Genomic DNA, 27855 nt, shown 5'->3' with positions numbered 1-27855 from the left:
GTTTTAACTGTGGGTTTCTCCCTCTCTAGGAGCCGACAGTAGGTTGGCCTGAGGTAGTTTTAACTGTTGGTTTCTCCCTCTCTAGGAGCCGACAGTAGGTTGGCCTGAGGTAGTTTTAACTGTGGGTATGTCCCTCTCTAGGAGCCGACAGTAGGTTGGCCTGAGGTAGTTTTAACTGTGGGTTTGTCCCTCTCTAGGAGACGACAGTAGGTTGGCCTGAGGTAGTTTGTTTTTAACAGACATTTTCCAATCCTCACTCGACCAGCAACACGTGCCAGTATTGTGGAAGAACTCAATAGTTATACCCATTCCGAAAGCATCTCATCCCTCTGTGCTGAATGACTATCGTCCTGTCGCTTTGAAATCCTTAGTAATGAAACGCCTTGAGAAACTTATGAAAAGTCATATTCTCAGCGTCACCCGGAACCTTCTCGACCCATTTCAGTTTGCCGATCAGCCTAGCAGAGGAGTTGCCATTCTTACCCTCCTTAACATGGTCTATAGACATCTAGAGGGGGTATTAACATGGTCTATAGACATCTAGAGGGGGTATTAACATGGTCTATAGACATCTAGAGGGGGTATTAACATGGTCTAGACATCTAGAGGGGGTATTAACATGGTCTATAGACATCTAGAGGGGGTATTAACATGGTCTATAGACATCTAGAGGGGGTATTAACATGGTCTATAGACATCTAGAGGGGGTATTAACATGGTCTATAGACATCTAGAGGGGGTATTAACATGGTCTAGACATCTAGAGGGGGTATTAACATGGTCTATAGACATCTAGAGGGGGTATTAACATGGTCTATAGACATCTAGAGGGGGTATTAACATGGTCTATAGACATCTAGAGGGGGTATTAACATGGTCTATAGACATCTAGAGGGGTATTAACATGGTCTATAGACATCTAGAGGGGTATTAACATGGTCTATAGACATCTAGAGGGGTATTAACATGGTCTATAGACATCTAGAGGGGATATTAACATGGTCTATAGACATCTAGAGGGGGTATTAACATGGTCTATAGACATCTAGAGGGGATATTAACATGGTCTATAGACATCTAGAGGGGGTATTAACATGGTCTATAGACATCTAGAGGGGGTATTAACATGGTCTATAGACATCTAGAGGGGTATTAAACATAGTCTATAGACATCTAGAGGGGGTATTAACATGGTCTATAGACATCTAGAGGGGTATTAACATGGTCTATAGACATCTAGAGGGGGTATTAACATGGTCTATAGACATCTAGAGGCGGTATTAACATGGTCTATAGACATCTAGAGGGGGTATTAACATGGTCTATAGACATCTAGAGGGGGTATTAACATGGTCTATAGACATCTAGAGGGGTATTAACATGGTCTATAGACATCTAGAGAGGGTATTAACATGGTCTATAGACATCTAGAGGGGTATTAACATGGTCTATAGAAATCTAGAGGGGTTATTAACATGGTCTATAGACATCTAGAGGGGTATTAACATGGTCTATAGACATCTAAAGGGGTATTAACATGGTCTATAGACATCTAGAGGGGTATTAACATGGTCTATAGACATCTAGAGGGGTATTAACATGGTCTATAGACATCTAGAGGGGTATTAACATGGTCTATAGACATCTAGATAGGGGTATTAACATGGTCTATAGACATCTAGAGGGGGTATTAACATGGTCTATAGACATCTAGAGGCGGTATTAACATGGTCTATAGACATCTAGAGGGGTATTAACATGGTCTATAGACATCTAGTGGGGGTATTAACATGGTCTATAGACATCTAGAGGGGTATTAACATGGTCTATAGACATCTAGAGGGGGTATTAACATGGTCTATAGACATCTAGAGGGGTATTAACATGGTCTATAGACATCTAAAGGGGTATTAACATGGTCTATAGACATCTAGAGGGGGTATTAACATGGTCTATAGACATCTAGAGAGGGTATTAACATGGTCTATAGACATCTAGAGGGGTATTAACATGGTCTATAGACATCTAGAGGGGTTATTAACATGGTCTATAGACATCTAGAGGGGGTATTAACATGGTCTATAGACATCTAAAGGGGTATTAACATGGTCTATAGACATCTAGAGGGGTATTAACATGGTCTATAGACATCTAGAGGGGGTATTAACATGGTCTATAGACATCTAGAGGGGGTATTAACATGGTCTATAGACATCTAGAGGGGTATTAACATGGTCTATAGACATCTAGAGGGGTATTAACATGGTCTATAAACATCTAGAGGGGGTATTAACATGGTCTATAGACGTCTAGAGGGGGTATTAACATGGTCTATAGACGTCTAGAGGGGTATTAACATGGTCTATAGACATCTAGAAGGGGTATTAACATGGTCTATAGACATCTAGAGGGGTATTAACATGGTCTATAGACATCTAGAGGGGTATTAACATGGTCTATAGACATCTAGAGGGGGTATTAACATGGTCTATAGACATCTAGAGGGGTATTAACATGGTCTATAGACATCTAGAGGGGGTATTAACATGGTCTATAGACATCTAGAGGGGATATTAACATGGTCTATAGACATCTAGAGGGGTATTAACATGGTCTATAGACATCTAGAGGGGTATTAACATGGTCTATAGACATCTAGAGGGGGTATTAACATGGTCTATAGACATCTAGAGGGGGTATTAACATGGTCTATAGACATCTAGAGGGGTATTAACATGGTCTATAGACATCTAGAGGGGTATTAACATGGTCTATAGACATCTAGAGGGGTATTAACATGGTCTATAGACGTCTAGAGGGGTTATTAACATGGTCTATAGACGTCTAGAGGGGGTATTAACATGGTCTATAGACATCTAGAAGGGGTATTAACATGGTCTATAGACATCTAGAGGGGGTATTAACATGGTCTATAGACATCTAGAGGGGTATTAACATGGTCTATAGACATCTAGAGGGGTATTAACATGGTCTATAGACATCTAGAAGGGGTATTAACATGGTCTATAGACATCTAGAGGGGTATTAACATGGTCTATAGACATCTAGAGGGGTATTAACATGGTCTATAGACATCTAGAGGGGTAGTCTCCTTAACATGGTCTATAGACATCTAGAGGGGTATTAACATGGTCTATAGACATCTAGAGGGGGTATTAACATGGTCTATAGACGTCTAGAGGGGGTATTAACATGGTCTATAGACATCTAGAGGGGGGTATTAACATGGTCTATAGACATCTAGAGGGGTATTAACATGGTCTATAGACATCTAGAGGGGTATTAACATGGTCTATAGACATCTAGAGGGGTATTAACATGGTCTATAGACATCTAGAGGGGTATTAACATGGTCTATAGACATCTAGAGGGGTATTAACATGGTCTATAGACATCTAGAGGGGGTATTAACATGGTCTATAGACATCTAGAGGGGGTATTAACATGGTCTATAGACATCTAGAGGGGTATTAACATGGTCTATAGACATCTAGAGGGGTATTAACATGGTCTATAGACATCTAGAGGGGTATTAACATGGTCTATAGACATCTAGAGGGGTATTAACATGGTCTATAGACGTCTAGAGGGGTATTAACATGGTCTATAGACGTCTAGAGGGGTATTAACATGGTCTATAGACATCTAGAAGGGGTATTAACATGGTCTATAGACATCTAGAGGGGTATTAACATGGTCTATAGACATCTAGAGGGGGTATTAACATGGTCTATAGACATCTAGAGGGGTATTAACATGGTCTATAGACATCTAGAAGGGGTATTAACATGGTCTATAGACATCTAGAGGGGTATTAACATGGTCTATAGACATCTAGAGGGGTATTAACATGGTCTATAGACATCTAGAGGGGGTAGTCTCCTTAACATGGTCTATAGACATCTAGAGGGGTATTAACATGGTCTATAGACATCTAGAGGGGTATTAACATGGTCTATAGACGTCTAGAGGGGTATTAACATGGTCTATAGACATCTAGAGGGGGTATTAACATGGTCTATAGACATCTAGAGGGGTATTAACATGGTCTATAGACATCTAGAGGGGTATTAACATGGTCTATAGACATCTAGAGGGGGTATTAACATGGTCTATAGACGTCTAGAGGGGGTATTAACATGGTCTATAGACGTCTAGAGGGGGTATTAACATGGTCTATAGACATCTAGAGGGGGTATTAACATGGTCTATAGACATCTAGAGGGGGTATTAACATGGTCTATAGACATCTAGAGGGGGTATTAACATGGTCTATAGACATCTAGAGCCAAATCCCATGTCTGGGTTCGGTTTGCTGCCTTCAACACAATCCAGCCCTACATTCTGGCACAGAGACTCATTCGGGACTTCTCCTTAGATGGGGGACTGGTTTTGTGGCTGTTGGACTTGGGCCAATGCTCACCTGGGCCAATGCTCACCTGGGCCAATGCTCACAGCAAGTCAAAAAAAGGTCCCCACGTGTCAGACATACGCAATACCAACACAGTCTCTCCTCAGGGATATGTTTAGTCCCCACTCCACCACCAACACAGGGATGTGTTTTGTCTCCACTCCACCACCAACACAGTCTCTCCTCAGGGATGTGTTGCGTCTCCACTCCACCACCAACACAGTCTCTCCTCAGGGATGTGTTTTGTCTCCACTCCACCACCAACACAGTCTCTCCTCAGGGATGTGTTGTGTCCCCACTCCACCACCAACACAGTCTCTCCTCAGGGATGTGTTTCGTCCCCACTCCACCACCAACACAGTCTCTCCTCAGGGATGTGTTGTGTCCCCACTCCACCACCAACACAGTCTCTCCTCAGGGATGTGTTGCGTCTCCACTCCACCACCAATACAGTCTCTCCTCAGGGATGTGTTGTGTCTCCACTCCACCACCAACACAGTCTCTCCTCAGGGATGTGTTTGTCCCCACTCCACCACCAACACAGTCTCTCCTCAGGGATGTGTTGCGTCTCCACTCCACCACCAACACAGTCTCTCCTCAGGGATGTGTTGCGTCTCCACTCCACCACCAACACAGGGATGTGTTGTGTCTCCACTCCACCACCAACACAGTCTCTCCTCAGGGATGTGTTGCACCACCAACACAGTCTCTCCTCAGGGATGTGTTGCCTCCACTCCACCACCAACACAGGGATGTGTTGTGTCTCCACTCCACCACCAACACAGTCTCTCCTCAGGGATGTGTTGTGTCTCCACTCCACCACCAACACAGTCTCTCCTCAGGGATGTGTTTCGTCTCTGACCTTTGGTATCAAATCCACGATCAGAGGTCATCCATCTCATTATCAAGAGACTTGGCCAATAGAATGCAGGGAAGAGGTGGCCGGTGTTTCCTTTTCCATTAATCTCACCAAAATGACTTAAATGACTCCTCCTCTCCTGCCTCAACACCATTTACTCTTGGATAGCCCCCCCCCAAAAAGTGTAAATAATTGTAAAACTGCAAATATGACTTTAATCTCAAGAGAAGACCGGTTTAATGAACTCCCTGACTGCCTACTTTTTAAAATATTTGTCTGGCTACTCCATGTACTTGTGGAAAACACTGATATAGTCCTGTACAATAGTATTAGTGTATATTATGGTAGTAGTAGTGTTTAGTATAGTAGTAGTATAATATAGTATAGTAGCAGCACTGCATAATATAAAAGCAGTATAGCATAATAGTACTACTGCATAGTATATTCATAGTACTGTGTAGTACGGTGGCAGTACTGTGTAGTATGGTGGTAGTACTGTATAGTATAGTAGTAGTAACATATAGTATGGTATAATGGTAGTGTCATATAGTATAGTGGTAGTACTGTATAGTATAGTGGTAGTACAGTGGTAGTACTGTATAGTATAGTAGTAGTGATATATAGTACAGTATAATGGTAGTACTGTATAGTATAGCAGTAGTAATATATAGTACGGTATAATGGTAGTACTGTATAGTATAGTGGTAGTACTGTATATTATAGCAGTAGTACTGTATAGTATAGTAGTATTTGATACATAGTATAGTATAATGGTAGTACTGTATAGTATAGTGGTAGTACTGTATAGTATAGTAGTAGTGATATATAGTACAGTATAATGGTAGTACTGTATAGTATAGTGGTAGTACTGTATAGTACGGTGGTAGTACTGTATAGTATAGTAGTAGTGATATATAGTACAGTATAATGGTAGTACTGTATAGTATAGCAGTAGTACTGTAGTGCTGGGCGATAAGGCCAAAATATATCACGGTATTAAAAAACAACTGGACGGTATGACGATATTTTATGTTTTGAAATGATAAAACGTCTAAATGTGCTCTGTGATTAATGCATTTCCTGCACTCATTTCAGATCATTTCCACACTGCCATGTAGGGCTGCACAATATGGGCCAAATGTTGCAATAGCGGTTTGACTTATAATTTAGATCAAAGCACTTTGAAAGGTTGGAATCATGGAAATGTAATGATTATTCCACCTCTATAGTTAGAATATAATAGTGGCCACTTTGAACAGTGTTGTTTGACATGAAAACGAACGAAAATGCCAGGGAGAGGTTATTGTGTTAGGGTAGGAACGAAAGTTTTTTAATAATTGTTTCCTAGGGGACTCTATAATCTTTGGCAACATTGTCTGTTTTCTCTTAGCTACGTCAAGTAGCTAACATATTAATGCTTCTTGTATTCCTCTTTGATTTAGAAGGTACTGTAACACAAACAACATGTTGATTTAGGTCTACACCATCACTGGTATTATCAATTATCTTTGCTCTGACTCAGTACATTTATTAGCTAGCTAGCTAGCTACCTAGCGATTAGCATTAGCGGCTAACAAGATTTAGGCCCAACTTGCTAGGAAAATAACAAACTAGCTGTTTGCAGATTTGCAAACACAAACTAATGGTGTAATTATAGAATGCTAGTGGATTTATATTAAGAAGCAAAGTGAAAACAGCATCGTTGTCATCAACATTGTTACATGTGCTGCTGATTAGCATTAGCGGCTAACAAGATTTAGGCCCAACTTGCTAGGACTGCAGACTGAACGCTAGTGTCGGGTGGTTATTAAGGAACTTCAAATGCGCTCCTTGAGTGACGAGGCGGGGGGTCTGTGGAAAGCGGCACGGAGGGAGAGAGATGACTCAAGTAGCGATGTAAACTATAAAAAACCGATGTTAAACACGGTGTATCACATTTAACAAACCAAAACGTTCAAATACCGTCATAGAGGGTAAAGTAAAAACCCAAACCGGTCCCTGCATCAATACCAGTATATTGTAAAATACGGTATACCGCCCAGCCCTATAGTACTGTATAGTATAGTGGTAGTACTGTATAGTATAGCAGCAGTACTATGTAGTATAGTATAATTACTGTAGTAGTAGTACTTTATAGTAGTAGTACCATATAGTACAGTAGTAGTGCTGTATAGTATAGTGGTAATACTGCATAGTAGTAGTACTGTATAGTAGTACTGTAACGACCCTGGGTTTATAAGCGCGGAAATCGATTCTGCCGTTTGAGCTTTTGCGGCACAGTCGCTAGCGTGCTGGACCTCGGGCTAGAAGGTCGAGGGTTGGAGACCGGCTCCCTGCCTGTTTCATTACAGTATAGTGGTAGTACTGAATGGTATAGTCGTATTGCTGTACAGTGGTAGTACTGTATAGTATAGTAGTAGTACTGTATAGTATAGTTGTCGTACTGGTTTGTATTAGGGCTGGGACGATACCAGTATCACGATGCTCATTAGGAAATTAAAAAAGAAGCATATTTAACTTCTTTAGGAAAACAGCCCTAATGTTGGAAACAATATATAATCACAACATTGTAAAGTGTTGGTCCCCTGTTTCATGAGCTGAAATATAATATCCCAGAAATGTTCCATACTGCACAAAAAAACGTATTTCTCTCAAATATTGTGCACAATTTTGTTTACATCCCTGTTAGTGAGCATTTGTCCTTTGCCAAGATAATCCATCTGGGGACAATAAAACCTGTGCCCTCCCAGGCCCACCCACGGCTGCGCCCCTGCCCAGTCATGTGATATCCATAGATTAGGGCCTAATTTATTTATTTCAATTGACTGATTTCCTTATATGAACTGTAACTCAGTAAAATCATTGAAATTGTTGCATGTTGCGTTTATATTTTTGTTCAGTATATTTTCTAAGCTATATCACACAATATGTTATATACAGCAGGTTTTTAAAGGACCAAAGACTTTTGTCTGCTTCGTACTTTTTGCCGTGGAAAAAATACTGCGATACTGGTATCATCCTGGCCCTATATAGTATAGCAGTACTATATAGTACTCTATAGTACTGTATAGTATATTAGTAGTATTGCATAGTGTAGTAGTAGTACTATATAGTATAGCAGCACTGCATAGTATAGTAGTAGTACTGTATGGTATATTAGTAGTATTGCACAGTGTAGTAGTAGTACTATAAAGTATAGCAGTACTGTACAGTTTAGTAATACTGCATAGTGTAGTATTTGTACTGTATAATATAATAGTACTGAATAGTAGTAGTACCGTATAGTATATTAGTAGCATTAGTAGTATAGTGGTACTGTATAGTATATTAGCAGTATTGCATAGTGTAGTAGTAGTAGTACTATATAGTATAGCAGCACTGCATAGTATAGTAGTAGTACTGGATAGTATATTAGTAGTATTGCATAGTGTAGTAGTAGTACTATATAGTATAACAGTACTATACAGTATAGTTAATACTGCATAGTATAGTAGTAGTACTGTATAGTAGTACTGTATAGTAGTAGTACTGCACAGGAGTACAGTATAGTAGTAGTACTGTATAGTAGTATTACTGTATAGTATTACTGTATAGTATAGTAGTACTGTATGGTAGTGTATAGTAGTAGTACTGTATAGTGGTAGTACTGTATAGTATATTAGTAGTATAGTAGATAGTAGACAGTGTAGTAGTAGATCTATATAGTATAGCAGTACTGGAAAGTAGTAGTACTGTATAGTAGTGTATAGTAGTAGTACTGTATAGTAGTAGTACAGCATAGTAGTAGTACAGTATAGTATAGTAGTAGTACTGTATAGTAGTAGTACAGTAGTAGTAGTGTATAGTAGTAGTACTGTATATTATAGTAGTACTGTATAGTAATAGTACAGTATAGTAGTAGTACTGTATCGTGGTAGTACTGTATAGTAGTTTATAGTAATAGTACTATATAGTAGTAGTACTGTATAGTAAGTAGTACAGTATATTAGTAGTACTGCATAGTAGTAGTAGTAGTACTGTATAGTAGTAGAAATGTATAGTAGTACAGTATAGTAGTAGTATTGTATAGTAGTAGTAGTAGTACTGTATAGTAGTACAGTATAGTAGTAGTACTGGATAGTATATTAGTAGTATTGCATAGTGTAGTAGTAGTACTATATAGTATAGTAGTAGTACTGTATAGTAGTAGTACTGTACAGGAGTACAGTATAGTAGTAGTACTGTATAGTAGTATTACTGTATAGTATTACTGTATAGTATAGTAGTACTGTATGGTAGTGTATAGTAGTAGTACTGTATAGTATATTAGTAGTATTGCATAGTGTAGTAGTAGATCTATATAGTATAGCAGTACTGGAAAGTAGTAGTACTGTATAGTAGTGTATAGTAGTAGTACTGTATAGTAGTAGTACAGCATAGTAGTAGTACAGTATAGTATAGTAGTAGTACTGTATAGTAGTAGTACAGTAGTAGTAGTGTATAGTAGTGTATAGTAGTAGTACAGTATAGTAGTAGTACTGTATCGTGGTAGTACTGTATAGTAGTTTATAGTAATAGTACTATATAGTAGTAGTACTGTATAGTAGTAGAAATGTATAGTAGTACAGTATAGTAGTAGTACTGGATAGTATATTAGTAGTATTGCATAGTGTAGTAGTAGTACTATATAGTATAGTAGTAGTACTGTATAGTAGTACTGTATAGTAGTAGTACTGTACAGGAGTACAGTATAGTAGTAGTACTGTATAGTAGTATTACTGTATAGTATAGTAGTACTGTATGGTAGTGTATAGTAGTAGTACTGTATAGTATATTAGTAGTATTGCATAGTGTAGTAGTAGATCTATATAGTATAGCAGTACTGGAAAGTAGTAGTACTGTATAGTAGTGTATAGTAGTAGTACTGTATAGTAGTAGTACAGCATAGTAGTAGTACAGTATAGTATAGTAGTAGTACTGTATAGTAGTAGTACAGTAGTAGTAGTGTATAGTAGTGTATAGTAGTAGTACTGTATAGTATAGTAGTACTGTATAGTAATAGTACAGTATAGTAGTAGTACTGTATAGTAGTTTATAGTAATAGTACTATATAGTAGTAGTAGTAGTACTGTATAGTAGTGTATAGTATCCATACCTCACAGTCAGCCTTGCTGGCTGGTCCTACAGCCCCCCTGGTCCTGTCTCCAATACCAAGAGTCTGGATGAACCTGTACCCCTCCGGAGGGGGGTGGAAGGGTTCCTCCTTCTGGCCAAAGTTAAACTCGATGGCACAGTTCTTCACAAGGACGTGGGGGAACAGGGGGCGCCCCGCCAGCTCCTCCCTCGACACCTGGAACCCCACGTCTAGCCACACCCCGTTCTTAGAGAACGCTATCTTCACCTCCTCACCGCCAGCGTCAAAGTCCTGTGGGAATAATAAAGTTATGTTTAACTAACTAACAAAGTCAACTAACTATACTAACTCTAACCATCTACACACCTCCTCACTGCCAGCGTCAAAGTCCTGATGGAATAATAAAGTTATGTTAAACTAACTAACAAAGTCAACTAACTATACTAATAAAGTTATGTTTAAAGGCTCTCCGCTGAACTATGTAACAAACAAACTCTACTAACTAACTAACTCTACTAACTAACTAACTCTACCAACTAACTAACTCTACCATACTAACGCTACTAACTAACTAACTCTACTAACTAACTAACTAACTCTACTAACTAACTAACTCTACTAACTAACTCTACTAACTAACTAACTCTACTAACTCTACCATACTAACTCTACCATACTAACTCTACCATACTAATGTCTACTAACTAACTCTACCATACTAACTCTACTAACTAACTAACTCTACCATACTAACTCGACTAACTAACTCTACCATACTAACTCTAACTATACTAACTAACTCTACCAACTAACTAACTCTACTAACTAACTAACTCTACTAACTAACTCAACGAACTAACTATACTAACTAACTATACTAACTAACTCTACTAACTAACTAACTCTACTAACTAACTAACTAACTAACTAACTAACTAACTAACTAACTAACTCTACTAACTAACTAACTAACTAACTAACTAACTCTACTAACTAACTCTAAGATAAATATTACTGAATGATATGAGTACAGTCTCCCTATAGCTAGTAATGGGACGATCACTGTAGACGATACAACAACAAAGTATTACTCACAATGAAACAGCCGATGACATCATTCTCTCCAAACTTCTCTCCGTAGTCTTCAAACTTACAGTCAGAGGATTTTTTCCCCGTTCCTCCGTATCCAAACGAAAACGCTTCCTCGCCTGGAATATACAGAAGCTACTTGTCAAACAGTGTCTCCGTCCGTCCGCGCGTGTGTGTGGCGGGAGCGCGTGCCTGTATGTGTGTGTTCGTCCACATGTGTTCATGTGTGTGCTGTCCTTACCCAGCTGTGTGCTGTCCTTACCCAGCTGTGTGCTGTCCTTACCCAGCTGTGTGCTGTCCTTACCCAGCTGTGTGCTGTCCTTACCCAGCTGTGTGCTGCAGGAGTCCAGGGACCATCCTATCCGGACCACATGGGGATCAGGCTCAGAGGACGGGAGGTGCTTCACAGCTATCTCCTCTAAGATCTACAGCAGAGAGACAGACAGGTCAGTAGGAGAGACAGACAGGTCAACAGGTCAGTAGAGAGACAGACAGGTCAGGAGGAGAGACAGACAGGTCAGTAGGAGAGACAGACAGGTCAACAGGTCAGTAGAGAGACAGACAGGTCAGGAGGAGAGACAGACAGGTCAGAAGGAGAGACAGACAGGTCAGTAGAGAGACAGACAGGTCAGGAGGAGAGACAGACAGGTCAGAAGGAGAGACAGACAGGTCAGTAGAGAGACAGACAGGTCAGTAGGAGAGACAGACAGGTCAGAAGGAGACAGACAGGTCAGTAGGAGAGACAGACAGGTCAGAAGGAGAGACAGACAGGTCAGTAGAGAGACAGACAGGTCAGTAGGAGAGACAGACAGGTCAATAGGAGAGACAGACAGGATGCCTCTCAAATGACACCCTATTCCCTATTCAGACACCCTATTCCCTATTCAGACACCCTATTCCCTATATACCTATTCAGACACCCTATTCCCTATTCAGACACCCTATTCCCTATTCAGACACCCTATTCAGACACCCTATTCCCTATATACCTATTCAGACACCCTATTCCCTATATACCTATTCAGACACCCTATTCCCTATATACCTATTCAGACACCCTATTCCCTATTCAGACACCCTATTCCCTATTCAGACACCCTATTCCCTATTCAGACACCCTATTCAGACACCCTATTCCCTATATACCTATTCAGACACCCTATTCCCTATATACCTATTCAGACACCCTATTCCCTATATACCTATTCAGACACCCTATTCCCTATATACCTATTCAGACACCCTATTCCCTATATACCTATTCAGACACCCTATTCCCTATATACCTATTCAGACACCCTATTCCCTATTCAGACACCCTATTCCCTATTCAGACACGGAGGCTCCACGAGCCAAGGGCTCGACAAGTCACATGGCAGTTTATCGTGAAGTGAATTTAAATTTTATCCCTCATCAAATATATCCTGTTAATGTGTATGTGTACATCCTGTTCTGAGAAGCAGATACTATCGTTCTACTCTATGGTGTGATGGAATGTTTACTCGTTATTTACATAGTGATTGGTCCTTATCGTAACTTGCAATGTGATTGGTCAGTAATATATCCTGTTAATGTGTATGTGTACATCATGTTCTGAGAAGCAGATACTATCGTTCTACTCTATGGTGTGATGGAATGTTTACTCGTTATTTACATAGTGATTGGTCCTTATCGTAACTTGCAAAGTGATTGGTCAGTAATATATCCTGTTAATGTGTATGTGTACATCCTGTTAAAAGTGATTGGTCGGTACCATTATTGTGACTTACACAGTGATCAGTCATTTACTAAAAGGGATCACAGCCGATACATCACGACACCTGGTCAAAACTAGTGCACTATATAGGGAATAGGCTGTAATTTGGGACGCGACCTATGGTTTTGTTTCTCTCTCCGTTACCTTCATCTCGTAGCAGACTTTGCCCTTGCTGACTCCGTAGGATGCTCTAGCTCCGGCCCAGAGGTAGGCAAAGCCCTCGATGGTCAGAGGGTAGCCGCTGTAATGATCACGGGACACCTTGAAGTGGAGGTCACAGTTATCTGTGGGACACGAGAGAGATAAATACACTACATGACCAAATGTATGTGGAAACCTGCTCGACGAACATCTCATTGCATCTCATTACATCACGGGCATTAATATGGAGTTGGACCCCCCTTTGCTGTTATAACAGCCTCCACTCTTCTGGGAAGTCATTAATATGGAGTTGGTCCTCCCCCTTTGCTGTTATAACAGCCTCCACTCTTCTGGGAAGTCATTAATATGGAGTTGGACCCCCCTTTGCTGTTATAACAGCCTCCACTCTTCTGGGAAGTCATTAATATGGAGTTGGACCCCCTTTGCTGTTATAACAGCCTCCACTCTTCTGGGAAGTCATTAATATGGAGTTGGTCCTCCCCCTTTGCTGTTATAACAGCCTCCACTCTTCTGGGAAGTCATTAATATGGAGTTGGACCCCCCTTTGCTGCTATAACAGCCTCCACTCTTCTGGGAAGTCATTAATATGGAGTTGGTCCTCCCCTTTGCTGTTATAACAGCCTCCACTCTTCTGGGAAGTCATTAATATGGAGTTGGTCCCCCTTTGCTGCTATAACAGCCTCCACTCTTCTGGGAAGTCATTAATATGGAGTTGGTCCCCCTTTATGTATACTGTTGCATTGAGATTTCCCTTCACTGGATCTAAGGAGCCTGAACCATGAAAACCAGCCCCAGAACAGTATTCCTCCTCCACCAAACTTTACAGTGGGCACTGTGCATTGGGGCAGGTAGTGTTCTCCTGGTATCTACCAAACCCATATTCCTCCTCCACCAAACTTTACAGTGGGCACTGTGCATTGGGGCAGGTAGCGTTCTCCTGGCATCTACCAAACCCATATTCCTCCTCCACCAAACTTTACAGTGGGCACTGTGCATTGGGGAAGGTAGCGTTCTCCTGGCATCTACCAAACCCATATTCCTCCTCCACCAAACTTTACAGTGGGAACTGTGCATTGGGGAAGGTAGCGTTCTCCTGGCATCTACCAAACCCATATTCCTCCTCCACCAAACTTTACAGTGGGCACTGTGCATTGGGGCAGGTAGCGTTCTCCTGGTATCTACCAAACCCATATTCCTCCGTCGGACTGCCATACGGTGAAGCGTGATTCATCACTCTAGAGAACGCGTTTCCACTGCTCCAGAGTCCAATGGCGGCGAGCTTTACACCACCCCAACCAACGCTTGGCATTATACTTGGTGATCTTAGGCTTGTGTGCGGCTGCTGGTCCACGGAAACCCATTTCATGAAGCTCCCGACGAACAGTTCTTGTGCTGACGTTGCTTCCAGAGGCAGTTTGGAACTTAGTGGAGTGATGCAACCGAGTGATTTTTTTTTTGTAAGCGCTTCAGCACTCGACGGTCCCGTTCTGTGAGCTTGTGTGGCCTACCACTTTGTAGCTGAGCCGCTGTTGCTCCTAGACGTTTCCACTTCAAAATGACTTGTTGGAAAGGTGACATCCTATGACGGTGCCACCTTGAAAGTCACTGAGCTCTTCAGTAAGGCCATTCTACTGCCAATGTTTGTCTATGGAGATTGCATGGCTGTGTGCTCGTTTTAATACACCTGTCAGCAACACGTGTGGCTGAAATAGCCGAATCCCCTCATTTGAAGGGGGTCCACATTCTTTTGTGTATATAAACATCAAAATTAGAGGTCGACCGATTAATCGGCATGGCCGATGGTTGATTAATTAGGGCCAATTTCAAGTTTTCATAACAATCGGTAATCAATATTTTTGGATGCCGATTATATTGCAATCCACGAGGAGACTGCGCGGCAGGATGACCACCTGTTATGCGAGTGCAGCAAGGTAAGGTGCTAGCTAGCATTAAACTTATCTTATAAAAAAACAATCGATCTTAACATAATCACTAGTTAACTACACATGGTTGATGATATTACTAGCTTAACTAGCTTGTCCTGCGTTGTATATAATCAATGCGGTGCCTGTTAATTTATCATCGAATCACAGCCCACTTCGCCAAACCGGGGATGATTTAACAAAAGCGCATTCGAGAAAAAAAGCACTGTCGTTGCACCAATGTGTACCTGTAGTTAGCAGACCGTGGTTAGCAGCCTGTGGTTAGCAGACTGTGGTTAGCAGACCGTGGTTAGCAGACCGTGGTTAGCAGACTGTGGTTAGCAGACTGTGGTTAGCAGACTGTAGTTAGCAGACTGTGGTTAGCAGACTGTGGTTAGCAGACTGTGGTTAGCAGACTGTGGTTAGCAGACCGTGGTTAGCAGACTGTGGTTAGCAGACTGTGGTTAGCAGACTGTGGTTAGCAGACCGTGGTTAGCAGACTGTGGTTAGCAGACTGTGGTTAGCAGACTGTAGTTAGCAGACCGTGGTTAGCAGACTGTGGTTAGCAGACTGTGGTTAGCAGACTGTGGTTAGCAGACTGTGGTTACGTAACCATAAACATCAATGCCTTTCTTAAAATCAATACACAAGTATATATTTTTTTAAACCTGCATATTTAGTTAAAAGAAATTCATGTTAGAAGACAATATTAACTAGGGAAATTGTGTCACTTCTCTTGCAAGCAGAGTCAGGGTATATGCAGCAGTTTGGGCCGTCTGGCTCGTTGCGAACTGTGTAAAGACCATTTCGTCCTAACAAAGACCGTAGTTAATTTGCCAGAATTTTACATAGTTATGTTATAGCATTGACGGTTGTGTAACAGCAATATTTAGATAAACGGTTCCGTATTTCACTGAAAGAATAAACGTTTTGTTTTCGAAATGATAGTTTCCCGATTTGACTATATTAATGACCAAAGGCTCATATTTGTGTGTTATGTTATAATTAAGTCTACGATTTGATATTTGATAGAGCAGTCTGACTGAGCGGCGGTAGGCAGCAGCAGGCTCGTAAGCTTTCATTCAAACAGCACTTTACTGCGTTTGCCAGCAGCTCTTAGCAATGCTTGTAGCACAGCGCTGTTTATGACCTCAAGCCTATCAACTCCTGAGATTAGGCTGGCAATACTAAAGTGCCTATTAGAACACCCAATAGTCAAAGGTTAATGAAGTACAAATCGTATAGAGAGAAATAGTCCTATAATTCCTATAATAACTACAACCTAAATCTTCTTACCTGGGTACATTGAAGACTCATGTTAAAAGGAACCACCAGCTTTCATATGTTCTCATGTTCTGAGCAAGGAACTGAAACGTTAGCTTTCTTACATGGCACATATTGCACTTTTACTTTCTTCTCCAACACTTTGTTTTTAAATTATTTAAACCAAATCGAACATCTTTCATTATTTATTTCAGACTAAATAGATTTTTATTTATGTATTAAGTTCAAATAAAAAAGTGTTCATTCAGTATTGTTGTAATTGTCATTATTACAAATATATATATAAAAATCGGCCGATTAATCGGTATCGGCTTTTTTTGGGGGTCAACTGGAGTTCTCAGATGTTACTCACATGTGTCCAGAGCCACCAAAGTGTCATCAAAGTCCTCCTCCTCCTCGTCTTCAGCAGGGGGCTGGGGCGACCGGGACCTGTACAAGACTGACAGGTTAGTCTTCCAATCACAGCAATGGATCGAAGAATGACATGTTAGTCCACCAATCACAGCAAAGGACAGAAAAATTACAGGTTAGACCTTCCAATCACAGCACTGGACCAAGCTAATCGTTTAGAACTGTGTTTTAGTTAGGGACATAACTAACCTTTACCAAACTACCAAGAACAGGGCATGAAATGATACCGGAATCATTGTTATAGCAGCAAAGGTAGTACCGACTATCTGTTTCCCTCGTTTACTATCTACTGAACAGGACCCAGGTGAGATGGAGACCAAGGCAGAGATGTAGTAGTAGTATAAGTATTCATATTTGTAGTAGAAATAAGAGTATTATTAGCAGTAGTAGTAATAGTAGTAGTCTTTAGTTTTCCACAAGTACATAAGAGTAGTCAGCCAATTAGAAAGAGTAGTCAGCCAATTAGAAAGAGTAGTCAGCCAATTAGAAAGAGTAGTCAGCCAATTAGAAAGAGTAGTCAGTCCTTTTATGAGGTTGGAGACATCACAAACGGGAACTTCTCATTTCTAACACGTGGACCCAGAATTTAATTACGCAGCTGACCAAATTAAACAGCATTTTAGTTCTGCAACAATTTAGTGACTGCAATCCACACTTTACGCCACTCAACACACAGTAATAGTCTACTTTACGCCACTCAACACACAGTAATAGTCTACTTTACGCCACTCAACACACAGTAAATAGTCTACTTTACGCCACTCAACACACAGTAATAGTCTACTTTACGCCACTCAACACACAGTAAATAGTCTACTTTACGCCACTCAACACACAGTAAATAGTCTACTTTACGCCACTCAACACACAGTAAATAGTCTACTATACGCCACGACTCCGTAGCTGGCTATGTGAAACACGCGAAAGAAAATCAATGAACGTATCAGAAAACAATAATTAGGATTGAGGATCATTAATAATAATTAAGAGGATTGCCTCATTACCACTTACATTACATCGGACATGCAAATTCACCAGCATCCTGCTCTCTCCCTCCGTGTAAAGACATTTCAGAATCAGTAGAAAGGCCTCTTTAGTGTCCTAAGTTTTCATAACTGTGACCTTAATTGCCTGCCGTCTGTAAGTTGTTAGTGTCTTAAGGATCTTTCCGATGGTGCATGTTCATTAATTGTTTATGGTTCATTGGACTTTGAAAGACCTGAAAAATGGGGGTTTCTTTTTTTGCTGAGTTTAGTAGCAGTAGTAGTAGTAGTAGTAGTGGTAGTAGTAGTAGTAGTAGTAGTAGCAGTAGCAGTAGTAGTAGTAGCAGTAGTAGTAGTCGTAGTAGCAGCAGTAGTAGTAGCAGTAGCAGTAGTAGCAGTAGTAGTAGTAGCAGCAGTAGTAGTAGCAGCAGTAGTAACAGTTGTAACAGTAGTAGTAGTAGTTGTAGTAGTAGCAGTAGTAGTAACAGTAGTAGTAGCAGCAGTAGTAGTAGTATTAGTAGCAGCAGTAGTAGTAGTAACAGTAGTAGTAACAGTAGTAACAGTAGTATTAGTAGCAGCAGTAGTAGTACAAGACCATGGTGCTTGCCTACGGAGCTGTGAGGGGAACGGCACCTCAGTACCTCCAGGCTCTGATCAGGCCCTACACCCAAACAAGGGCACTGCGTTCATCCACCTCTGGCCTGCTCGCCTCCCTACCACTGAGGAAGTACAGTTCCCGCTCAGCCCAGTCAAAACTGTTCGCTGCTCTGGCACCCCAATGGTGGAACAAACTCCCTCACGACGCCAGGACAGCGGAGTCAATCACCACCTTCCGGAGACACCTGAAACCCCACCTCTTTAAGGAATACCTAGGATAGGATAAGTAATCCTTCTCCCCCCCCCTTTAAGATTTAGATGCACTATTGTAAAGTGGCTGTTCCACTGGATGTCATAAGGTGAATGCACCAATTTGTAAGTCGCTCTGGATAAGAGCGTCTGCTAAATGACTTAAATGTAAATGTAGTAGTAACAGTAGTAGTAACAGTAGTAACAGTAGTATTAGTAGCAGCAGTAGTAGTAACAGTAGTAGTAGTAGCAGCAGTAGTAGTAACAGTAGTATTAGTAGCAGCAGTAGTAGTAGTAGTAACAGTAGTATTAGTGGCAGCAGTAGTAGTAGTAACAGTAGTAACAGTAGTATTAGTAGCAGCAGTAGTAGTAACAGTAGTAGTAGTAGTAGTAGTAGTATTAGTAGCAGCAGTAGTAGTAGTAACAGTAGTATTAGTAGCAGCAGTAGTAGTAACAGTAGTATTAGTAGCAGCAGTAGTAGTAGTATTAGTAGCAGCAGTAGTATTAGTAGCAGCAGTAGTAGTAGTAACAGTAGTAACAGTAGTATTAGTAGCAGCAGTAGTATTAGTAGCAGCAGTAGTAGTAGTAACAGTAGTATTAGTAGCAGCAGTAGTAGTAGTAACAGTAGTATTAGTAGCAGCAGTAGTAGTAGTAACAGTAGTAGTAACAGTAGTAACAGCAGTATTAGTAGCAGCAGTAGTAGTAACGGTAGTATTAGTAGCAGCAGTAGTAGTACATTTACATTTACATTTAAGTCATTTAGCAGACGCTCTTATCCAGAGCGACTTACAAATTGGGTATTAGTAGTAGTAGTAACAGTAGTAGTAACAGTAGTAACAGTAGTATTAGTAGTAGCAGTAGTAGCAGTAGTAGTAACAGTAGTAACAGTAGTATTGGTAGCAGCAGTAGTAGTAGTAACAGTAGTAACAGTAGTAACAGTAGTATTAGTAGCAGTAGTAGCAGTAGTAGTAACAGTAGTAACAGTAGTAGTAACAGTAGTAACAGTAGCAGTAACAGTAGTAACAGTAGTAGTAACAGTAGTAACAGTAGTAACAGTAGCAGTAACAGTAGTAACAGTAGTAGTAGTAGTAGTAACAGTAGTAGTAACAGTAGTAACAGTAGTAACAGTAGCAGTAACAGTAGTAACAGTAGTAACAGTAGTAACAGTAGTATTAATAGTAGCAGCAGTAGTAACAGTAGTAACAGTAGTAACAGTAGTATTAATAGTAGCAGCAGTAGTAGTAACAGTAGTAACAGTAGTAACAGTAGTAGTAGTAACATTAGTAGTAGCAGTAGTAACAGTAGTATTAGTAGTAGCAGTAGTAGTAACAGTAGTAACAGTAGTATTAGTAGCAGCAGTAGTAGTAGTAACAGTAGTAGTAACAGTAGTATTAGTAGTAGCAGTAGCAGTAACAGTAGTAACAGTAGTATTAGTAGCAGCAGTAGTAGTAGTAACAGTAGTATTAGTAGTAGCAGCAGTAGTAGTAACAGTAGTAACAGTAGTAACAGTAGTAGTAACAGTAGTAACAGTAGTAACAGTAGCATTAGTAGTAGCAGTAGTAGTAACAGTAGTAACAGTAGTATTAGTAGCAGCAGTAGTAACAGTAGCATTAGTAGCAGCAGTAGTAGTAGTAACAGTAGTATTAGTAGTAGTAGTAGTAACAGTAGTAGTAACAGTAGTAACAGTAGTATTAGTAGCAGCAGTAGTAGTAACAGTAGTATTAGTAGCAGCAGTAGTAGTAACAGTAGTATTAGTAGCAGCAGTAGTAGTAGTAACAGTAGTATTAGTAGCAGCAGTAGTAGTAGTAACAGTAGTATTAGTAGCAGTAGTAGTAGTAGTAACAGTAGTAGTAGTAACAGTAGTATTAGTAGTAACAGTAGTAGTAGTAACAGTAGTATTAGTAGCAGTAGTAGTAGTAGTAACAGTAGTAGTAGTAACAGTAGTAGCAGTAGCAGCAGTAGTAGTAACAGTAGTAACAGTAGTAACAGTAGTAGTAACAGTAGTATTAGTAGCAGCAGTAGTAGTAGTAACAGTAGTATTAGTAGCAGCAGTAGTAGTAGTAACAGTAGTATTAGTAGCAGTAGTAGTAACAGTAGTAGTAGTAACAGTAGTAGTAGTAGCAGTAGTAGTAGTAGTAACAGTAGTAGTAGTAACAGTAGTAACAGTAGCAGTAGTAGTAGTAGCAGTAGTAGTAGTAACAGTAGTAACAGTAGCAACAGTAGTAGTAGTAACAGTAGTAGTAGTAACAGTAGTAGTAGTAACAGTAGTAGTAACAGTAGTAACAGTAGTAGCAGTAGTAGTAACAGTAGTAGTAACAGTAGTAACAGTAGTAGTAACAGTAGTAACAGTAGTAACAGTAGTAGTAACAGTAGTAGTAACAGTAGTAACAGTAGTAACAGTAGTAGTAACAGTAGTAACAGTAGTAACAGTAGTAACAGTAGTAGTAACAGTAGTAACAGTAGTAACAGTAGTAACAGTAGTAAACAGTAGCAGCAGTAGTAGTAACAGTAGTAACAGTAGTAACAGTAGTATTAATAGTAGTAGCAGTAGTAGTAACAGTAGTAACAGTAGTAACAGTAGTAACAGTAGTAACAGTAGCATTAGTAGTAGCAGTAGTAGTAACAGTAGTAACAGTAGTATTGGTAGCAAGTAGTAGTAGTAACAGTAGTAACAGTAGTAAGTAGTAGCAGTAGTAGTAACAGTAGTAACAGTAGTATTAGTAGTAGCAGTAGTAGTAACAGTAGTAACAGTAGTATTAATAGTAGCAGCAGTAGTAACAGTAGTAACAGTAGTAACAGTAGTATTAATAGTAGCAGCAGTAGTAGTAACAGTAGTAACAGTAGTAACAGTAGTAACAGTAGTAACAGTAGCATTAGTAGTAGCAGTAGTAACAGTAGTATTAGTAGCAGCAGTAGTAGTAGTAACAGTAGTAACAGTAGTATTAGTAGTAGCAGCAGTAGTAGTAACAGTAGTAACAGTAGCATTAGTAGTAGCAGTAGTAGTAACAGTAGTAACAGTAGTATTAGTAGCAGCAGTAGTAACGGTAGCATTAGTAGCAGTAGTAGTAGTAACAGTAGTAACAGTAGTATTAGTAGTAACAGTAGTAGTAACAGTAGTAACAGTAGTATTAGTAGCAGCAGTAGTAGTAACAGTAGTAACAGTAGCAGTAGTAGTAGTAACAGTAGTAACAGTAGCATTAGTAGTAGCAGTAGTAACAGTAGTATTAGTAGCAGCAGTAGTAGTAACAGTAGTAACAGTAGTATTAGTAGCAGCAGTAGTAGTAGTAACAGTAGTAACAGTAGTATTAGTAGTAGCAGTAGTAGTAGTAACAGTAGTAACAGTAGTATTAGTAGTAGCAGTAGTAGTAACAGTAGTAACAGTAGTATTAGTAGCAGCAGTAGTAGTAGTAACAGTAGTATTAGTAGTAGCAGTAGTAGTAACAGTAGTAACAGTAGTATTAGTAGCAGCAGTAGTAGTAGTAACAGTAGTATTAGTAGTAGCAGTAGTAGTAACAGTAGTAACAGTAGTATTAGTAGCAGCAGTAGTAGTAGTAACAGTAGTATTAGTAGTAGCAGTAGTAGTAACAGTAGTAACAGTAGTATTAGTAGCAGCAGTAGTAGTAGTAACAGTAGCATTAGTAGCAGCAGTAGTAGCTGAGCTTTCGTTCTCCTTACCTCTTGTCGTCACGGTGCTCGTAGTGGCCATCGCCCCGGTCCTCCTCATGTGGTCTCTTGCGTCCCTGTCTGTCTCCCTCCTGCCTGTCTCCCTCCTGCCTGTCTCCCTCCTGCCTGTCTCCCTCCTGCCTGTCTCCCTCCTGTCTGTCTCCCTCCTGCCTGTCTCCCTCCTGTCTGTCTCCCTCCTGTCTGTCTCCCTCCTGCCTGTCTCCCTCCTCCATCTTGGTTTGCTCCGCCTTGTGCTCCTCCTTCTGCTCCTTCATCTCCTCGCATTTGTCGGTTGACCCCACCTCTGGCTGCGGCTGCAGGTCTGGCTGCTCCTGATCACGTTGCTGCTCTTCCTCCTTTTTCTCCTCATCCTCTTTCTTCACCTCCACCTTCCCTTCATACTCTGGGAAAACAGATAAAGAGTGATTGACATGCGATCCTAACGGGAATAGTCTGTCGGAGGAACTTGTGGAGAGACTGTATGGAAAAATGTCCATGATGTCGGCTGTGAGAGTGAAAGCCATATATCGGTCCCTCCCTCAGGACATTTAGGCTGCATTTAGACCACCCCCCCCACTAATCCCCACTAATTAGTATTTTGACCAATCAGATCGTCTCTTTTGCCAATAATTGGGGAAGAAATACCACAATTGGGCTGCCTGTGTAAACACAGCCTTGTTTTCATTTAGGAAAGACCTTAGCCAGGGATCTTACCTTGCTTCCTCCCAGACTGCTGCTGCTCTGCCAGGGATAATTCGGTCTCGTGGTACTCAGGGCTCTCCTCTGTCTTGAAAACAGGGACAGGGACAGGGACGTCTGCGGTGAAGTCAGGCATGCTGAAGCCCAGATCAGAATCAGACGACTCTTCTCTCTCCATCCCCATGCTCTCCTCCTCAGGGGCTCCTCCTGCACCAATGTCTAGAGGATCTATTTACACACAAGAAATCAAAGACCATTTCAGCTTTCAACAAGTTACTGAAGTTCAAGGTAGCTAATATTGCAATGTAAAATCATGCATATAATTGCATAATAATCTAATCAAATCAAATGTATTTATAAAGCCCTTCGTACATCAGCTGATATCTCAAAGTGCTGTACAGAAACCCAGCCTAAAACCCCAAACAGCAAGCAATGCAGGTGTAGAAGCACGGTGGCTAGGAAAAACTCTCTAGAAAGGCCAAAACCTAGGAAGAAACCTAGAGGGGAACCAGGCTATGAGGGGTGGCCAGTCCTCTTCTGGCTGTGCCAGGTGGAGATTATAACAGAACATGGCCAAGATGTTCAAATGTTCATACATGACCAGCATGGTCAGATAATAATAATCACAGTGGTTGTCGAGGGTGCAACAAGTCAGCACCTCAGGAGTAAATGTCAGTTGGCTTTTCATAGCCGATCATTCAGAGTATCTCTACCGCTCCTGCTGTCTCTAGAGAGTTGAAAACAGCAGGTCTGGGACAGGTAGCACGTCCGGTGAACAGGTCTGGGTTCCATAGCCGCAGGCAGAACAGTTGAATATGATCATGCACTACTTTCATGCACTGTCATCATGCACTATCATCATGTACTGTCATCGTTCACTGTTATCATGTACTGTCATCATGCACAGTTATCATGCACTGTCATCATGCACTGTTATCGTGCACAGTTAGCATGCACTGTCATCATGCACTATCATCGTGCACAGTTATCATGCACTGTCATCATGCACTGTCATCATGCACTGTTATCATGCACTGTCATCATGCACTGTCATCGTGCACTGTCATCGTGCACCGTTATCGTGCACTGTCATCATCCACTGTTATCGTGTACTGTTATCATGTACTGTTATCATGTACTCAACCATATACAGTACCCAGAGTTTAAAGCATAATGAAATTCCATATGACTGAATCATACGTTGATCTTAGATCTTATTGTCAGGGGCTATGTTAACCTCCCCTTTAATGTAACAAAGTCATGTCAGGGGCTATGTTAACCTCCCCTTTAATGTAACAAAGTCATGTCAGGGGCTATGTTAACCTCCCCTTTAATGTAACAAAGTCATGTCAGGGGCTATGTTAACCTCCCCTTTAATGTAACAAAGTCATCTCAGGGGCTATGTTAACCTCCCCTTTAATGTAACAAAGTCATGTCAGGGGCTATGTTAACCTCCCCTTTAATGTAACAAAGTCATGTCAGGGGCTATGTTAACCTCCCCTTTAATGTAACAAAGTCATGTCAGGGGCTATGTTAACCTCCCCAAAGTTTAATGTAACAAAGGCATGTCAGGGGCTATGTTAACCTCCCCTTTAATGTAACAAAGTCATGTCAGGGGCTATGTTAACCTCCCCTTTAATGTAACAAAGTCATGTCAGGGGCTATGTTAACCTCCCCTTTAATGTAACAAAGTCATGTCAGGGGCTATGTTAACCTCCCCTTTAATGTAATAAAGTCATGTCAGGTGCTATGTTAACCTCCCCTTTAATGTAACAAAGTCATGTCAGGGGCTATGTTAACCTCCCCTTTAATGTAACAAAGTCATGTCAGGGGCTATGTTAACCTCCCCTTTAATGTAACAAAGTCATCTCAGGGGCTATGTTAACCTCCCCTTTAATGTAACAAAGTCATGTCAGGGGCTATGTTAACCTCCCCTTTAATGTAACAAAGTCATGTCAGGGGCTATGTTAACCTCCCCTTTAATGTAACAAAGTCATGTCAGGGGCTATGTTAACCTCCCCTTTAATGTAACAAAGTCATGTCAGGGGCTATGTTAACCTCCCCTTTAATGTAACAAAGGCATGTCAGGGGCTCCGGGGTCCCCGGGATAATATTTATGTAGAAGGACTGAGAAGCTGGTGACTTTTTTAAAGGGTAATTCTACTTCAAAATGTATGAAAATAAAATCATGCTGACACACTCTAAAATATTATTTCCACTTCCAGAAGTGGGTCACATAACATATAGTTAAAAATTATATTAACCTTTTTTAACATATTGGATCATGTATATGTGCTTTTAGCCATAATAAGCATTATCACCTGTATCCCAACTGATGAAGCAGAATGGTCTATAAAATGTACATAGGCTGAAGGATGGGGTTTGTCCATCTGCATTTATCCCACTGGACACAACATCCTGATTATTCTTAATAATTATAATTTTATTATAAATATGAATATATAAATAATTACTTTATTTATCATAGATCCCCCTCACACAACAACAGCCGACTAGGTAAATAGGTCAACTACTGTCTGATTTTGTTTGAATAACAGCATATCAAAACTACTTGAAAGTTACATCCTGAGGGAAGGCTTTGAATGACTTTGCCAGCAGCTACATTAGACTAGACACCGCTGTCCGCGGATCTAAACTGATCTCAGAAACGACCTCTCCAGAATCCATATGACAGAAATCGGTCGATGTGGCGAAGAACTTTAACCCCCCGCAGAAACATGATTATATTTCAAAGGAAATGTCCCCTGGTTGACATTCCATGTGCACAGATAGGAAGTCTGTCTAGTTCTACCTTTGTTCGGGAATCCTTCATCCCCAAATCCCTCCTCTCCATCTCCCCGCTGCTCCTCCTCTGGTTCGTGCTCCGGTGTCCCCCTTGCAGCTCCACCGGGCTCCGCAGCTTCCGCCTCCAGAGCCGCATTGAGCCGCTCTACCAGGTCCGCCTTCAGCCCCTTGGTGTCCAGGGATCGCCGACGCAGCTCCTCTTTCAGCTCGTTCACTTTCAGTTTCTTCACCTCAGCACTCCTCATGGTACATGTGGAGATCTATGCAACTATTAAAGATTTCTGCATAGATAACAAACAAAACTCAATGAATAAAAGTCATTGCACAGAATGCACCCTGGAGTTGAATTCTGTATCGCACTGTTTAGCTATGTCCACTATGAAACTGGCGCCAACTTCAATAATAGCACCATGCACTGTTGTTAGCCAACTGGCTAGGTGGATGATGCACTGTAAAACACTGCTTATTCAATTATTCTGATGGCCAATGATGCAAACCCATGCGCAAATATAAACTGAAAGTCTGCCTCGATAACATAATCCATCGATAGCAGTAATTTTACCTTATCTGAATAACATTAAAGTTGCTAAATGTAGCTACAGGACCGCTAGCTTTAATGCTAACGCTAGCTGCATAACAGTTGGTTTGTGCAACGGTGGAGAAAAAGCTTCACTGGGCAGGAGTGTTCCGCTAAAGTTACAAATAAATCGTCGTGCAAACAAAAATATTCACATACAAATATGAAATAGAGCGAAATAGCTAATATATTTATATATATATTTTAAAAAAACATTCGTTTTGTACCTTTGCTCGATGCCCCTGCTTCAAAATGGCCTATAAATACAGACCGACGCTTGTTCGAATGGGATTTATGATTAAACAGGTTGCCAGGTCGAGCGCAAATTTCTAGCACAATGACAACACAAAACCCGCCCCAAAGGCCTGGAAACTGGCACAAATGTTGTTGTTTTTTTAGCAAACGAAGACTTGCCATATTTATACAATAAAGTCACTTTTCCATAATGTTATCGTTGCATCGACATTACAAACTAAATGTGTGTTTCCTCAAGATAATAATTATCGTTTGAGCTATGACATGACATAATAAAGGCATTTGAATATGCCGGAAGAGAAAATATAATTTGTCCTTATTTATTTGATTTATTTATTTCACCTTTATTTAACCAGGTAGGCCAGTTGAGAACAAGTTCTCATTTACAATTGCGACCTGGCCAGGATAAAGCAAAGTAGTTCGACAGATACAACGACACAGAGTTACACATGGAGTAAAACAAACATACAGTCAATAATGCAGTATAAACAAGTCTATATACGATGTGAGCAAATGAGGTGAGATAAGGGAGGTAAAGGCAAAAAAGGCCATGGTGGCAAAGTAAATACAATATAGCAAGTAAAACACTGGAATGGTAGTTTTGCAATGGAAGAATGCGCAAAGTAGAAATAAAAATAATGGGCTGCAAAGGAGCAAAATAAATAAATAAATAAAATACAGTTGGGAAAGAGGTAGTTGTTTGGGCTAAATTATAGGTGGGCTATGTACAGGTGCAGTAATCTGTGAGCTGCTCTGACAGTTGGTGCTTAAAGCTAGTGAGGGAGACAAGTGTTTCCAGTTATCGTTTTTTATAAATGCATGTTGATGTAACTCGTCCAACTGCTATGATTAAGCAATAAGGCACAAGGGGGTGTGGTATATGGCCAATATACCACGGCTAAGGGCTGTTCTTACGCATGGCACAACATGGTGTGCCTGGTTACATTCGTTAACAATGGTATATTGGCCATATACCACACATCCCCAGGGTGCCTTGTT

At 40.6% G+C, this 27855-nt stretch overlaps 1 protein-coding gene across 6 annotated transcripts in view; it reads right to left on the bottom strand.

Moving 5' to 3' along the window:
- The window catches only part of hnrnpul1 (heterogeneous nuclear ribonucleoprotein U-like 1), a 46610-nt gene extending 19688 nt beyond the window's left edge, over positions 1 to 26922 (bottom strand). For 2 of the 6 annotated variants that reach the window (XM_052471880.1, XM_052471909.1), the window contains exons 1-9: positions 26829 to 26922; positions 26032 to 26305; positions 23235 to 23447; positions 22533 to 22923; positions 16970 to 17046; positions 13394 to 13533; positions 11756 to 11918; positions 11500 to 11612; positions 10426 to 10695 (exon numbers count right to left, since the gene is read on the bottom strand). In XM_052471880.1, coding sequence (XP_052327840.1) covers positions 10426 to 10695; positions 11500 to 11612; positions 11756 to 11918; positions 13394 to 13533; positions 16970 to 17046; positions 22533 to 22923; positions 23235 to 23447; positions 26032 to 26269 — 1605 coding nt within the window. In that variant the 5' untranslated portion in view covers positions 26270 to 26305; positions 26829 to 26922. The remainder of the gene's footprint in view (positions 1 to 10425; positions 10696 to 11499; positions 11613 to 11755; positions 11919 to 13393; positions 13534 to 16969; positions 17047 to 22532; positions 22924 to 23234; positions 23448 to 26031; positions 26306 to 26828) is intronic. The other 4 variants (XM_052471962.1, XM_052471897.1, XM_052471927.1 and 1 more) reach the window with 4 other exon arrangements.
- Between the last annotated feature and the right edge of the window lie 933 nt (positions 26923 to 27855).

This window comes from Oncorhynchus keta, chromosome 1 (genome assembly GCF_023373465.1).
Source record: "Oncorhynchus keta strain PuntledgeMale-10-30-2019 chromosome 1, Oket_V2, whole genome shotgun sequence".
NCBI lineage: Eukaryota > Metazoa > Chordata > Actinopteri > Salmoniformes > Salmonidae > Oncorhynchus > Oncorhynchus keta.
This window is presented reverse-complemented; position numbering and strand designations above follow the sequence as displayed.